Source organism: Hypomesus transpacificus, chromosome 13 (assembly GCF_021917145.1).
Source record: "Hypomesus transpacificus isolate Combined female chromosome 13, fHypTra1, whole genome shotgun sequence".
In the NCBI taxonomy this organism is placed as follows: Eukaryota; Metazoa; Chordata; class Actinopteri; order Osmeriformes; family Osmeridae; genus Hypomesus; species Hypomesus transpacificus.
Window position 1 is genome coordinate 8,226,197 of NC_061072.1, and position 11,136 is coordinate 8,237,332.

At 42.3% G+C, this 11,136-nt stretch overlaps 2 protein-coding genes across 4 annotated transcripts; both read left to right on the forward strand.

The window, feature by feature from the left end:
• The first annotated feature begins 80 nt into the window (after positions 1–80).
• LOC124475436 (retinol dehydrogenase 13-like) lies at positions 81–9,533 on the forward strand. Of its 3 annotated transcripts, none has more exons than XM_047032037.1 (7): positions 81–273; positions 5,555–5,673; positions 5,837–5,992; positions 6,098–6,202; positions 6,307–6,519; positions 6,655–6,756; positions 7,338–9,533. In XM_047032037.1, the coding sequence occupies exons 1-7, from the start codon at positions 209–211 to the stop codon at positions 7,652–7,654; spliced, it is 1,077 nt and encodes a 358-aa protein (XP_046887993.1). In that variant the 5' UTR covers positions 81–208; the 3' UTR covers positions 7,655–9,533. The 3 variants fall into 3 exon arrangements, with proteins under 3 accessions (XP_046887993.1, XP_046887992.1, XP_046887991.1); XM_047032036.1 differs by lacking the exon at positions 81–273 and adding an exon at positions 2,680–2,739; XM_047032035.1 differs by lacking the exon at positions 81–273 and having other exon boundaries at positions 5,219–5,673.
• Positions 2,661–5,169, forward strand: LOC124475434 (zinc finger MYM-type protein 1). The gene is made up of 2 exons (XM_047032033.1): positions 2,661–4,771; positions 4,829–5,169. Exons 1-2 carry the CDS (start codon positions 2,929–2,931, stop codon positions 5,044–5,046), a joined length of 2,061 nt encoding a protein of 686 aa, XP_046887989.1. The 5' UTR covers positions 2,661–2,928; the 3' UTR covers positions 5,047–5,169.
• Positions 9,534–11,136: the final 1,603 nt, after the last annotated feature.

Genomic DNA, 11,136 nt, shown 5'->3' on the forward strand with positions numbered 1-11,136 from the left:
GCGGAGGTTCTTGTTATTTACTACATTTCCCATAACCCTCTCAAGAGCTCTTGCTCCTCTCCTCATCGGATTGGCCGAGTAGTACGTGGTGGGTGACGTCTATTAGCGTGCGCCTTTAACCTTGTGCTTGAGTAGCATCATCCAACCTGCTATTTAACGAAGTTACACAAGTTTAATGTTGTTTTAACGTGTATATTCCTGGCTAACAATGAGCAGATATATATTACCAGTTTCGGTGTTTGGAACAGTGTTTGGGTGCGCTGTGTTACTGAAGTGAGTATCACAACCCAACTGGTTAGCTTCACAGAGTAGGGTATTTAATAAGGTTTTCAGTGTATTTAGTTCATATATGTAATCATCAATCAAACGCTGAGCTATATGTTAAGGATCTAGGTTAGACTCATTTATGTATCCTGTTGTCATTGAAAACATCATTATGATTGTGTTGAAAGTTGTCCACAAATGCAAATTCTCAAATGAAGTGCATGACATAACAAGGCTTTTCATCATGTGTTGCCAATCACTTCAGTAGGAGCTAAATCTTTTTTTGCGTTTTGGACGTCCATATGGACGTCCATAGACTGACGGCGATGGCTGCTGATCTTTGCATGGATCGACGGACGGCGATGCTGTTCAGAGTGCCGTCCATAGAGGGAGCATATATTTTGGACGGCGATGGATTGAATGTTTAGCAGGCTGTTGAGCTAACAGAACTGCCGAAGGCTACCATAGCATGTAGCTAGCTACATTACCTTTGGATGACTCTTTTGTCAAGTTAATTTGTATGTATTGCATGTTAGTGCAATATTTACGCCTTTATTCTGTTTTTTTACATAATCAGCAGTATGATCTCATGACAATATAGACTTGAAAAACAATATGCCTATGTTATGGTTTGGGTTTGCCTAGATATAGGCTAGGCCTGCATATATTTTAATTATTTCGAGAATTGTTAATAAAGACTCATTTAAAATGCTAACATTGTGTTATGACCCTATGAAATACATTGCCATTTATGTCTTTAAAACCGTCATTTAAAGTGTTTTATGGGTGGATTTGAAGCCACCAGTCAGTAGCTCCAATCTTGCGCACGAACTTTGCGCACGGAGACAAACGCAAAACAACAAACACTCGCTTGGAGCGGAGACCAATGCAAAACACAATACGATGTGTTGAGCCAAACCAAAGCCGTCAAAGGCTACCATGAATGTAGCTACAGCAACCGTGGATGACTAAATACGTTTTGTCACGTTATTTTGTATGAATTGCATTTAAGTGAAGGCTATATATTTACGCCTTTATTTTATTTTTAACATACAAAAGTAGGCCAATCAACAATAGAATCTCATGACAATACAGACTTGAAAAACAATATGTTATGGTTAGGGTTTGCCTAGATATAGGCTACATATATTTTAATTGTTTCGAGAATTGTTAATAAAGACTCAATTAAGATTTTAACATTGTGTTATGACCCTATGAAATACATTGCCCTTTAGGTCTTTTAAGCCGTCAGTTTAAAGTGTTTTATGGGTGGATTTGGAGCCACCAGTCAGTAGCTCCAATGTTGCGCACGAACCACTTTGAGCGGAGACAAATGCAAAACGTAATAGCCTATGGGCCTAACACTCCAAATTTTAAAATTTTAAATGAGTCTTTATTAACAATTCTCGAAATAATTAAAATATATGTAGCCTATAGGCAAACCCAAACCATAACATATTGTTTTTCAAGTCTATATTGTCATGAGATCATACTGCTGATTATGTAAAAAAACAGAATAAAGGCGTAAATATTGCACTAACATGCAATTCATACAAATTAACTTGACAAAAGATTGAGTCATCCAAAGTTAATGTAGCTAGCTACATGCTATGGTAGCCTTCGGCAGTTCTGTTAGCTCAACAGCCTGCTAAACATTCAATCCATCGCCGTCCAAAATATATGCTCCCTCTATGGACGGCACTCTGAACAGCATCGCCGTCCGTCCATCCATGCAAAGATCAGCAGCCATCGCCGTCAGTCTATGGACGTCCATATGGACGTCCAAAACGCAAAAAAAGATTTAGCTGCCTCTCAATCACTTGAACAGTGGGGATTTCTTTAAGACTGCAAGGAAGCTCAGCTTCCCCTAAAATGTCAAATATTTACTATAAGTTAACATGTTAAATGCGTAAGAACACGTTCATCTCGAAGACGAGTTCGTTCAGAATCAGTTATATTAGCAGGTCGACTGACTCAATTTCCCTCTCATAACGCTACATTCCCGTAGCGTCACAGGGCATTTTCCTGTTGACGCCTGGCGTCCATGGACTTCAATGGGGCTGCTTTGAACTTTTTTTTTCAGGGAGAGCCTGTCCATTGTACCGAATTTTAGTTCCACCGGGGGTGATCGCGGGCGAGTGCCAAATGAATGGGAGTCTATGGAGCTAGACGGCAAAAAAAAAATCTCTTTCGCCTGATTGTCGTTGAGAAATTTCAGATTTGATAGTAGTTTTGCAAGTTCAATATGGATTATATGTCGAAAGTTGAATCAACGAGTACTTATGTCCTTTTGAATTCTTACAGGGTGAGTCGTTGTTGCCCGTAAGTTTCCCGAGAGTGGCAGTTCTCCACATATTAGACATTCTCTGACTATACGGTCATTGGATAAATGCTGCTATTATGTTCCGCCCACGGACGCTCAGCGTCTCTGAGGGTGAATGGAGGAGTGAGCTGGCCTGGACTCCGAGCTTCTACGTAGCTATTGCTATTTCATAAAATTATACACCACATTCCTTGTTTCAGTTGAACCGAATTCCCACAATTCCTCCCTCGAGTTTAATATTGTTTCGTTAGATCGTTCGTTCATTAACTCAATGCAATAGGCTAGGCTAGTGTCGTAGGGGTGAACTAGCAAGCTAGCGTTAGCAAACTGCAGTGCACACGATGGCAGACAATGCTAATATTGTCGACCTGATTTTGGTAAAGCCATTTGAAAGTCTTCCTTACGAGGAGAAACTTAGAATTAAACAGCAGGGCAGATCAACTCCTAAGATTGATATAGTGCATAAGATGGGGCAAAGTAACAGGTCTTTTCAGCTCTCATGGTATGCGAAAGTTAGTTGGCTGACTGGAAGTGCTGTGACAAAGAAAATGTACTGCTGGCCATGCCTCTTGATGAAACCATCTCACGGATGTGTTGTTTGGTCAAAGGTGGGGTTTGGAGATCTGTCTAACTTTGACAGGGCATATAAAAGGCATGAAAAGAGTAATGAACATGTGAGTGCATGTGCAAGATTAAGTTGCATGGGCAAGATCAGGGTTGAGCATGGAATCAATGAAGGCGCTCGCTTTCAAGTGGGTAAACACAATGAAACGGTCAAACAAAACAAGGCCTTTCTAAAGCGCCTTATTGATGTGACATCCTTGCTTGGCCGGCAGGAGCTGTCGTTTAGGGGACATGATGAGAGTAGTGAATCATCCAACAAGGGGAATTACAGGGAGTTCGCAGAAACATTAGCTAAATATGATTCTGTCTTGTCCGCACAATTCGAGTCCTCAACTGTGTTTTCTGGTATGTCCCATACTATTCAAAATGACTTGATCTTTGCACTCGCAGCCACGGTTTCTGATGAGATCAGAGATGAAATTCACGAGGCTCCCTTTTTTGGATGGCAGGTGGATGAAACAACTGACGTATCCGGCCATGCCCAACTCTCTGTCATTGTTCGCTATGTGGATAGTGCAGGTCAAATTCAGGAGCGCTTTATTGGATTTTTCGATGTTTCTGGGGGTCGAGATGCTCAGTCTGTTTTTGATGTATTAAATGAAAACATGCAGGGCTACAGTTTTAAGGATAAACTTGTGGCACAGACGTATGATGGGGCTGCTGTCCTGCCTTCAGCTCTCGATGGTCTTCAGGCCAAAGTGAAAGCAATAGCCCCCAGTGCCATGTTTGTGCATTGCTATGCACACAGACTGAATGTGGTCTTGTCACAGGGTGCTAAATGCTTGCCTGAGTGCAGAATGTTTTTTGCATCACTTTCTGGGTTTGCCACATTTTTTTCCAAATCCACAAAGAGGACGTCTTTTCTGGAGTCTGCAGGCTGTTCAAGCTTGCCCAGGAACGCTTCTACTCGATGGAATTTCACCTCACGGACAGTGAGCACTGTGGCAAACAATTATGATAGTCTCCTGCAGACATTTGATAACATCATTGCAGATGCGACAATGGATGATGATACACTGGATTGTGCCAAAGGCTTTGTGAGAAAACTGGATGATTTTGAGTTTGTGTTCATGTTGTACACATATGAACAAATCTTCTCAGAGACTGATGTGGTCTTTGATATTGTCCAGCAGAGGACCATGGATGTCCTTTACTGCACAAAAATAATTGAGTCTGTTCTTGCATTTGTCAAAGAGAAGAGGTCAGAGTGGGCTTTCCAAGCTGTTTATGCCAAAGCAGCAGATCTCACATCAGACCCACGAGATGAGCCAATGAGAAAGCGCCGTCTGATCCAGGATCCCCAAGAGCGCTATAGAAATCTGTACATGGACATCCTTGATAACATCTTGGAGCAGATTCCTCAACGTTTTTCAAATTTGAAAAGTATGCTCTTCTTAAAACTGGTCAATCCAGGGAAATTTGACGACATGAGACGAGTGTTTCCAGAGGAGGCATTCCAAAGTGTCCTGAAAAGTTATGGCCGTCACTTTGATTCAGGGAGACTGAGGTCTGAACTTCAAGTCTTGTATTCAGATCAGGACTTGCAGGGCAACAGGGGAAAGCTGTGTGATTACTTGGTGTTCCTTAAAGACATGGAGTTGGACAGTGCAATGCCTCAGCTTTACAAACTGTTCTCGTTAGTGGCAACCATTGGAGCTACATCTGCAGGTGTAGAAAGGAGCTTCTCCTGTTTAAAGCGGCTCCAGTCTTACACCCGTAACACGATGGGCCAAGGCCGTTTGAGCAGCCTAGCTCTGCTGGCCATAGAGAGGACACTGGTCAAGTCACTGGAAAAGATGCCTAGTTGGTACGACAGGGTCACAGAGCATTTTTAGATTAACGAAGGGCAGAATTTACGTCTAAAAAACTTTAACATTTACATTTATGCAATTTAGCAGACGTTTTTATCCAAAGTGACTTCCAAGAGAGCTTTACAAAAGAGCATAGGTCACTGATCATAACAACGAGGTAACCCCAAACATTGCAAGCAGCCAATACAGGAAGCATACATTGTGAAAAAACAAATAAGTGCCAAAGGGAAGAACCATAAGAGCATGCACTTAAACAAGTTACAATTAAACAACATGAAACTCAAAAAGTGGAAGAGTGTACCTATCAACAGTAGAATATTTCACAGCGAGTACAAAAGTTTATATTTGTTATAACTAACCAACAAGAGCAACAAGTCTCTCAATAAGAGTCATTATGATCCTGGAGGAAACTAACAATGGGTCCAGCCAAACATTCAGTCAAGCATTTTTATGATGTAGGCGTGAAAATGAGCTTCCCCTCTTTGAAAGACAAACAGCCGCCACTGCACTTGAACTACTGTGGTGTTCATAGGAACCATTTGACAGGTGGCCCCTGTCCCAGCAAAGCCACCATCAAAGGGAAGACAGTGGTCATAACAGGAGCCAACACAGGCATCGGGAAAGAAACAGCTCGAGAACTGGCAAGGAGAGGTAGGCTACTGAGCTGTGAATGGATCCAGTCTAGACACCCCAGTATGGTTTGTGGACATGGGATATGTAGTTCTAAGCCACTTAGTTGTTAATGTCGTAAACTCATCGTTGTGGTAGTTTCATGAGTGCCTACTTGGACCTCTACTCGTCTCCATACCGACAGGGGGTCGGGTTATTATGGGATGCAGGGACATGGAGAAGTGTGAGGATGCTGCCAAGGAGATTCGAGGGAAGACTCTGAACCCTCACGTGTATGCACACCACATCGACCTGGCCTCCATCAAATCCATCCGCCAGTTTGCAGAAAGGATTAAACACGGTATGGAAGCACTGCATGGGAAAACAGCATGACAATGCAAGAGGATCTCTTGGCCACTAAGTGTGATTTTTTTCATGCGTGTTGGATGTGTGTTTTGTACTGCAGAGGAGAAACGTGTGGATATACTGATAAACAACGCAGGTGTAATGAGATGCCCTGCTGGAAAAACTGAGGATGGCTTTGATGTACAGTTTGGAGTCAACCACTTAGGTAAGCTTTTGACTTTCTATCTAGGTCACGTGGACAATACCTGGCTTGATCTGGCCGGCTGTCATGCAAATGAGTGATACTTTCTGGATAACCCTTTCTTTCAGGACATTTTTTGCTAACAAATCTTCTGCTGGACAAGTTAAAAGAGTCTGCCCCCAGTAGAGTGATCAACCTGGCTTCTCTCGCTCACATCGTTGGGGAAATAGACTTTAATGACCTCAACTGGGAGAAGAAGAAGTTTGACACCAAGCGGGCCTACTGCCAAAGCAAGCTGGCCAACGTTTTATTCACCCGAGAGCTCGCAAAGAGGCTTGAAGGCAAGTTCAGCTCTGTGTGAGCAGTTAGTATGCTGTATAAGTATGTGTGTGGGGGTTATTGTTCACTGTTTGGTCTGGATTACAACACCAATTCTACTTTGTAGCATTTACCTTTCATGTGTGTTGTTGTCATAGGGACTGGGGTTACTGTAAATGCCCTGCACCCAGGGGTTGTTGCCACAGATCTGGGGAGACACACTGGCCTGCACCAATCACAGTTCTCCAGCTCAGTACTGAGTGAGTACAGCTGTTTCATTGGTTGTTGATACTAGGTCATTTTATATGTACAGTAGATGTTTAATTATTCAGATGTCGTCTAGAATGTGTAGATCCATTAGCCTTTTGTGCATGTTGTTGCACATAAATGTGTCATGTGGTCATCATTCACCATATTGTACTCTAAATTGCCCTTACTTCCACTGATTATTTCATTTTCCATAGGACCAAATGAGTTTTCTCCCAGCTGTTAGAATGAGCTCTTTCGCACTCAATCTTGAACTGACTCCAACTCTACATTACTGCCATACTTCCCCACCTTCTCCTCAAACATTGTCTGAATAAACTCAGCCTAGATTCACTGTACTGGAGCCTTCCACTGACCCTTCACTATTAACATTTAATCATTTAGCAGACGCTCTTATCCAGAGCGACTTTCTCTAAGTACAGGGACATTCCCCCGAGGCAAGCAGGGTGAATTGCCCTGCCCAAGGACACAATGTAATTTGGCAACGGCCAGGAATCGAACCGCCAACCTTCTGATTCATTGCCCGATTCCCTAACCACTCAGCTATCTGACTCATCTTCGGTTCTCCCTGCAGGTCCTTTCTTCACGTTACTGGTGAAGGGTCCGGAGCTGGGAGCCCAGCCCAGCGTCTACCTGGCGGTGGCCGAGGAGCTTCAGGGGGTGTCGGGACGCTACTATGACGTGATGACAGAGAAGGAACCGGCGCCCAACTCCCTCGACCAGGAGGTGTCTAGCAGGCTGTGGGAGGCCAGCGCCAGGCTGGTGGGGCTGGAACTGACGGGAGGGGAGACGGAGAAGGAGCAGGCTAAGACGCCCACACGGACAGCAGCACCCGCAGAAACTGGTCCCCATCCCTGCAGCACAGACACAGACACAAGGAGGGAGACCTGAACTTTTGTCTGTCAGTCTGACACTGAAGCCATGGAGACCTCGAGTATTCATATGGGCTCTGACAGGGACAGGAGCCTTAGTGGAACTATTTAATTGAGAATGCATTCATGTTAATGACTTATTTTGACTGTGTATTGGGAGATTCTTGGAAAGGCATTGTGACAAAAGTGACTTGTTCAGCACCCAACATTTTTATTTTAATTTTTTTATGTCTTGGCAATCATGTCAATTTAGGTTTCATTTAAACTATTGTCACAATGAAGTAATATTTATGTAAATTGGATGTGTAGAACTGTACCACAAACTAAAGTCCTCCGAGATCTCTTGAGGATATTCCCATATCTTTGTCCTCTGATACAGAATGTGATGTAGTTCTGATGCACTTCTGTTGCTCCATGGAGCTATTGAAGGGGCTCAAGGGGAAATATTCCTTGTAATTAATTTAAATAACTGACATCTGAACATTCGATGCGCAGTTTATTATTAAAAGCTTAAGGGACATTTATCATTGGATAAACTATTATTGAGCAATGAGGCACAGGGTTAGTAATTGTCCATGTGACGACAAGCGGACCCCCTTACGGACCCCCCTAAATGTAGTTTCAAAATCATAAAGAAAACATGGTATTTTGCCTGTTAATGCATGCAATGCAGTAAAGAAAACTACATGACAATAATGTTTAATGACCAGTCCTGAAATGTTAGGCTTTATCTTAATCATGAATTGGCTTGGGGGGTAATTACATTCAAAGCACTCACAACACCGTAACAAGATTTACCTCGCGTCCTCTTAGATCTTAGAACTCACACCAAGGATTTCCCCAGGCACACGTGATATTGTGTAATTTGGAGTCCAGAGCCCCAAAGCAATCCGTTTTATTCGTTTTAGGCATTTGTGCATTTGTTTATGATTTCGCTCTTGTCTCTCTTGATCTTATCATTTTTAAATAGCCAATGGCTCTGTGTGTTTACCCCTCTCTGGTTGGAAGCAGCTCGATATCGCCATCTGGGGGTTACAGCCGGTAAACTACAAAGAATGAAGCTTCGTTCGGTTCAGTCAGTTATTGATGTGTCAATTCTTTTCAATTCTTTCTCAGACCTGTAAAATGATGTACATTTAATCTCAGGCTCTTTGTGGTGTATTACTAACGAGTATGTATTTATCTTTGTTTATCAAATTTGTACTCGGAATTCAACAATCTACAACACTGTATATGCTAGAATGAGTGTGTGGCTCATGTCCTGAAAGTTATCGGAAATATTGCCTGCTCTAATGCACATATTCCTTTCACTGTGAAGCAGAACATAAAAATACAACCATTAGCTAATCTATACAAAATTGTGGTCATTTCTCTCCAGACACTAAGCAGAGCAGCCATGTAGGCTGAGTGCTTCAGCAGAGAGTTGAACCCTGTGCTGTTTCAGGGATCCATTTCATGGGACTCTTCCCATCGATAAATCCCCTACTTCATATGAGACGAGGGCTTTCTCCGTGGTAATGCACCGTTCTGATCATCGATCCTGGAAATTAACATTATCCAGGCTAGCAGCTAATCTGGTGTAGGTTTGCAAACGAAGACGGATGGAGCCATCGTAAAACAGTCACTGGAGGAGGAAAAATTGATTTAATTTCTGCAAGACTCATGACCTCATGACACAATCTGGAACGTTAAGAATGTATTTCAGTTTTTGGATGTAACATTTTGATATAAGTGTTATCTTTCAGTCTTCAGGATTGTAAACCTGGACTGTGTTTAACTAATATAGAACTTTAAGTGAAAGTTATAGCTACAAATGTACTACTTTTGACCTTGGTATTCTGTAGAACAATGATGAACTTGTTTTGCACATCTTTTCTGGCCTTGAAGTAGCATAAACATTTTTACCTGCCGCGAGCCGGTTAAATCAAGTTTCAGACCTCTGTCCTTTTGCATGCATGACTGCTGGTTTAGTATATTGAAAACATATAATTCTCTTAAAGGGGCAATTGACTGGGTTTTTTGGGTATTTCACACTGTTCCTTAAGGTCTCCGAATAGGGTATGTAACATTGGTTGGGTTGAAAATGGCCCGGGTGCTGTTCTATGCCCTCTTACAAATCGTCTGAAATGTTCCCGGGAAAAAACACTAGCTTTTCTCCTTTTATGGTATGCTCATTAATATTTAGATAAGCTGCGCGCTGATTGGTTGGTTATCAACGAGTGAAGCTGGGAGCAAAAACGCAACACGGCCAACAGCAGCACTCGCTGAAACACTGAAGTTGGAGACTTGAAATAAAAACGCACAAATAAATCTATTGTGTCTACACAACACTGTTTTCAACAGATTTACTATATAACATTTGAAATGATAACATTACTTGTTTCCACTTCTGTTGTTGAAGCAAACTGGATTGACTTAGGTGGGTAGAACATTAGGCTACAGCTTAGCAACCAAACGTTGTTGCAATCTGATTCTACTCGGCTTCAGTTAGCTAGCTAGGCTAGCTCTAGATATCTTGCTGTAAAATAACATGACAAACATCTGGACAAACATGCATCGTGAATTGTCGATTTTCATTACACAGGTTATTTATTTGAATGAAACACAGTCAGGAACATGAATCAACGTTAGCCCCATTGCCAATAAACTAGGCTAAATTATTACACATTCTATGCTCTTGCATTAACTAGCAAGCTAAACTTGTTAACATGCCTACAGTCTAGGTGTTACTAGTAACAGTTACTAGCAATGCTAATGTATCCTGTATCTAAAACCTGCCTTTCTCCAGTTCTTTCAAATAGATTATCTAGACAGGCGTTAGCAATAAGCCAGACTGCAGTTCGTTTTCTGGCTATTTTTCGGAAGCTTCCCTTCTAATGCCGACTACAGCTAGTCTAGCTAGAGTCATTTGATGTGTGTAGAAACGTATTTAGCATTCTACCTGGTATGCTATATACAGGAAACGTTAGCATTGCTAATAACTGTTAGCACAACATCTTACTGTCCTTATAGCTTGCGGTTGCAATGAGCATACGTTGGAACAGCACCTCCTTTCCAGGTTCAGCTTCCTAGCATATCCTGCTTGAAATTGTCCAAGGTTGTCAAAACTGTCTTGGGTGAAATGTTCAGAGCAAATGAATGATTGAGTGTCGAACTTCGCCTGGATCTTCTCATAGACAACAGCAGCCATGCCTGTTGAATGTTTGGCTCCTTGGGAAGACTGTAAGTGTTAGCCTTCCCTGTACAGCCTGGAACACAGCATTTACGACCGTGGTACATTTTCAATATCCTTGTTATAATTCAAAACGTTCTTCTTTGTAATTCCTTATAAGTAGCCTACACAGAGCAGCGCGCAGCTAAACTAGTATCGGAGATAGACGCTACCTCTGGTTGGTCTGGATGTAAATTCTGGGGCGTGACAAAGATACAGACCAGAGCCAATAAGAGGGCGATCACCGGTCCTACGTAGGACCGGTGGCTTTGTTGAAAAGCTAGCGTTTT

What these genes read in the sequence shown, in the direction of transcription:
- LOC124475434 (XM_047032033.1), top strand. Translation starts at nt 2,929, where the DNA reads ATGGCAGACAATGCTAATATTGTCGACCTGATTTTGGTAAAGCCATTT. An exon ending in CTTGCAGGGCAACAGGGGAA is followed by an intron (nt 4,772 to 4,828) that starts AGCTGTGTGATT and finishes GTGCAATGCCTC; the next exon opens with AGCTTTACAAACTGTTCTCG.
- LOC124475436 (XM_047032035.1), top strand. Translation starts at nt 5,439, where the DNA reads ATGGGTCCAGCCAAACATTCAGTCAAGCATTTTTATGATGTAGGCGTG. An exon ending in TGCAGAAAGGATTAAACACG is followed by an intron (nt 5,993 to 6,097) that starts GTATGGAAGCAC and finishes TTTGTACTGCAG; the next exon opens with AGGAGAAACGTGTGGATATA. An exon ending in GTTTGGAGTCAACCACTTAG is followed by an intron (nt 6,203 to 6,306) that starts GTAAGCTTTTGA and finishes CCTTTCTTTCAG; the next exon opens with GACATTTTTTGCTAACAAAT.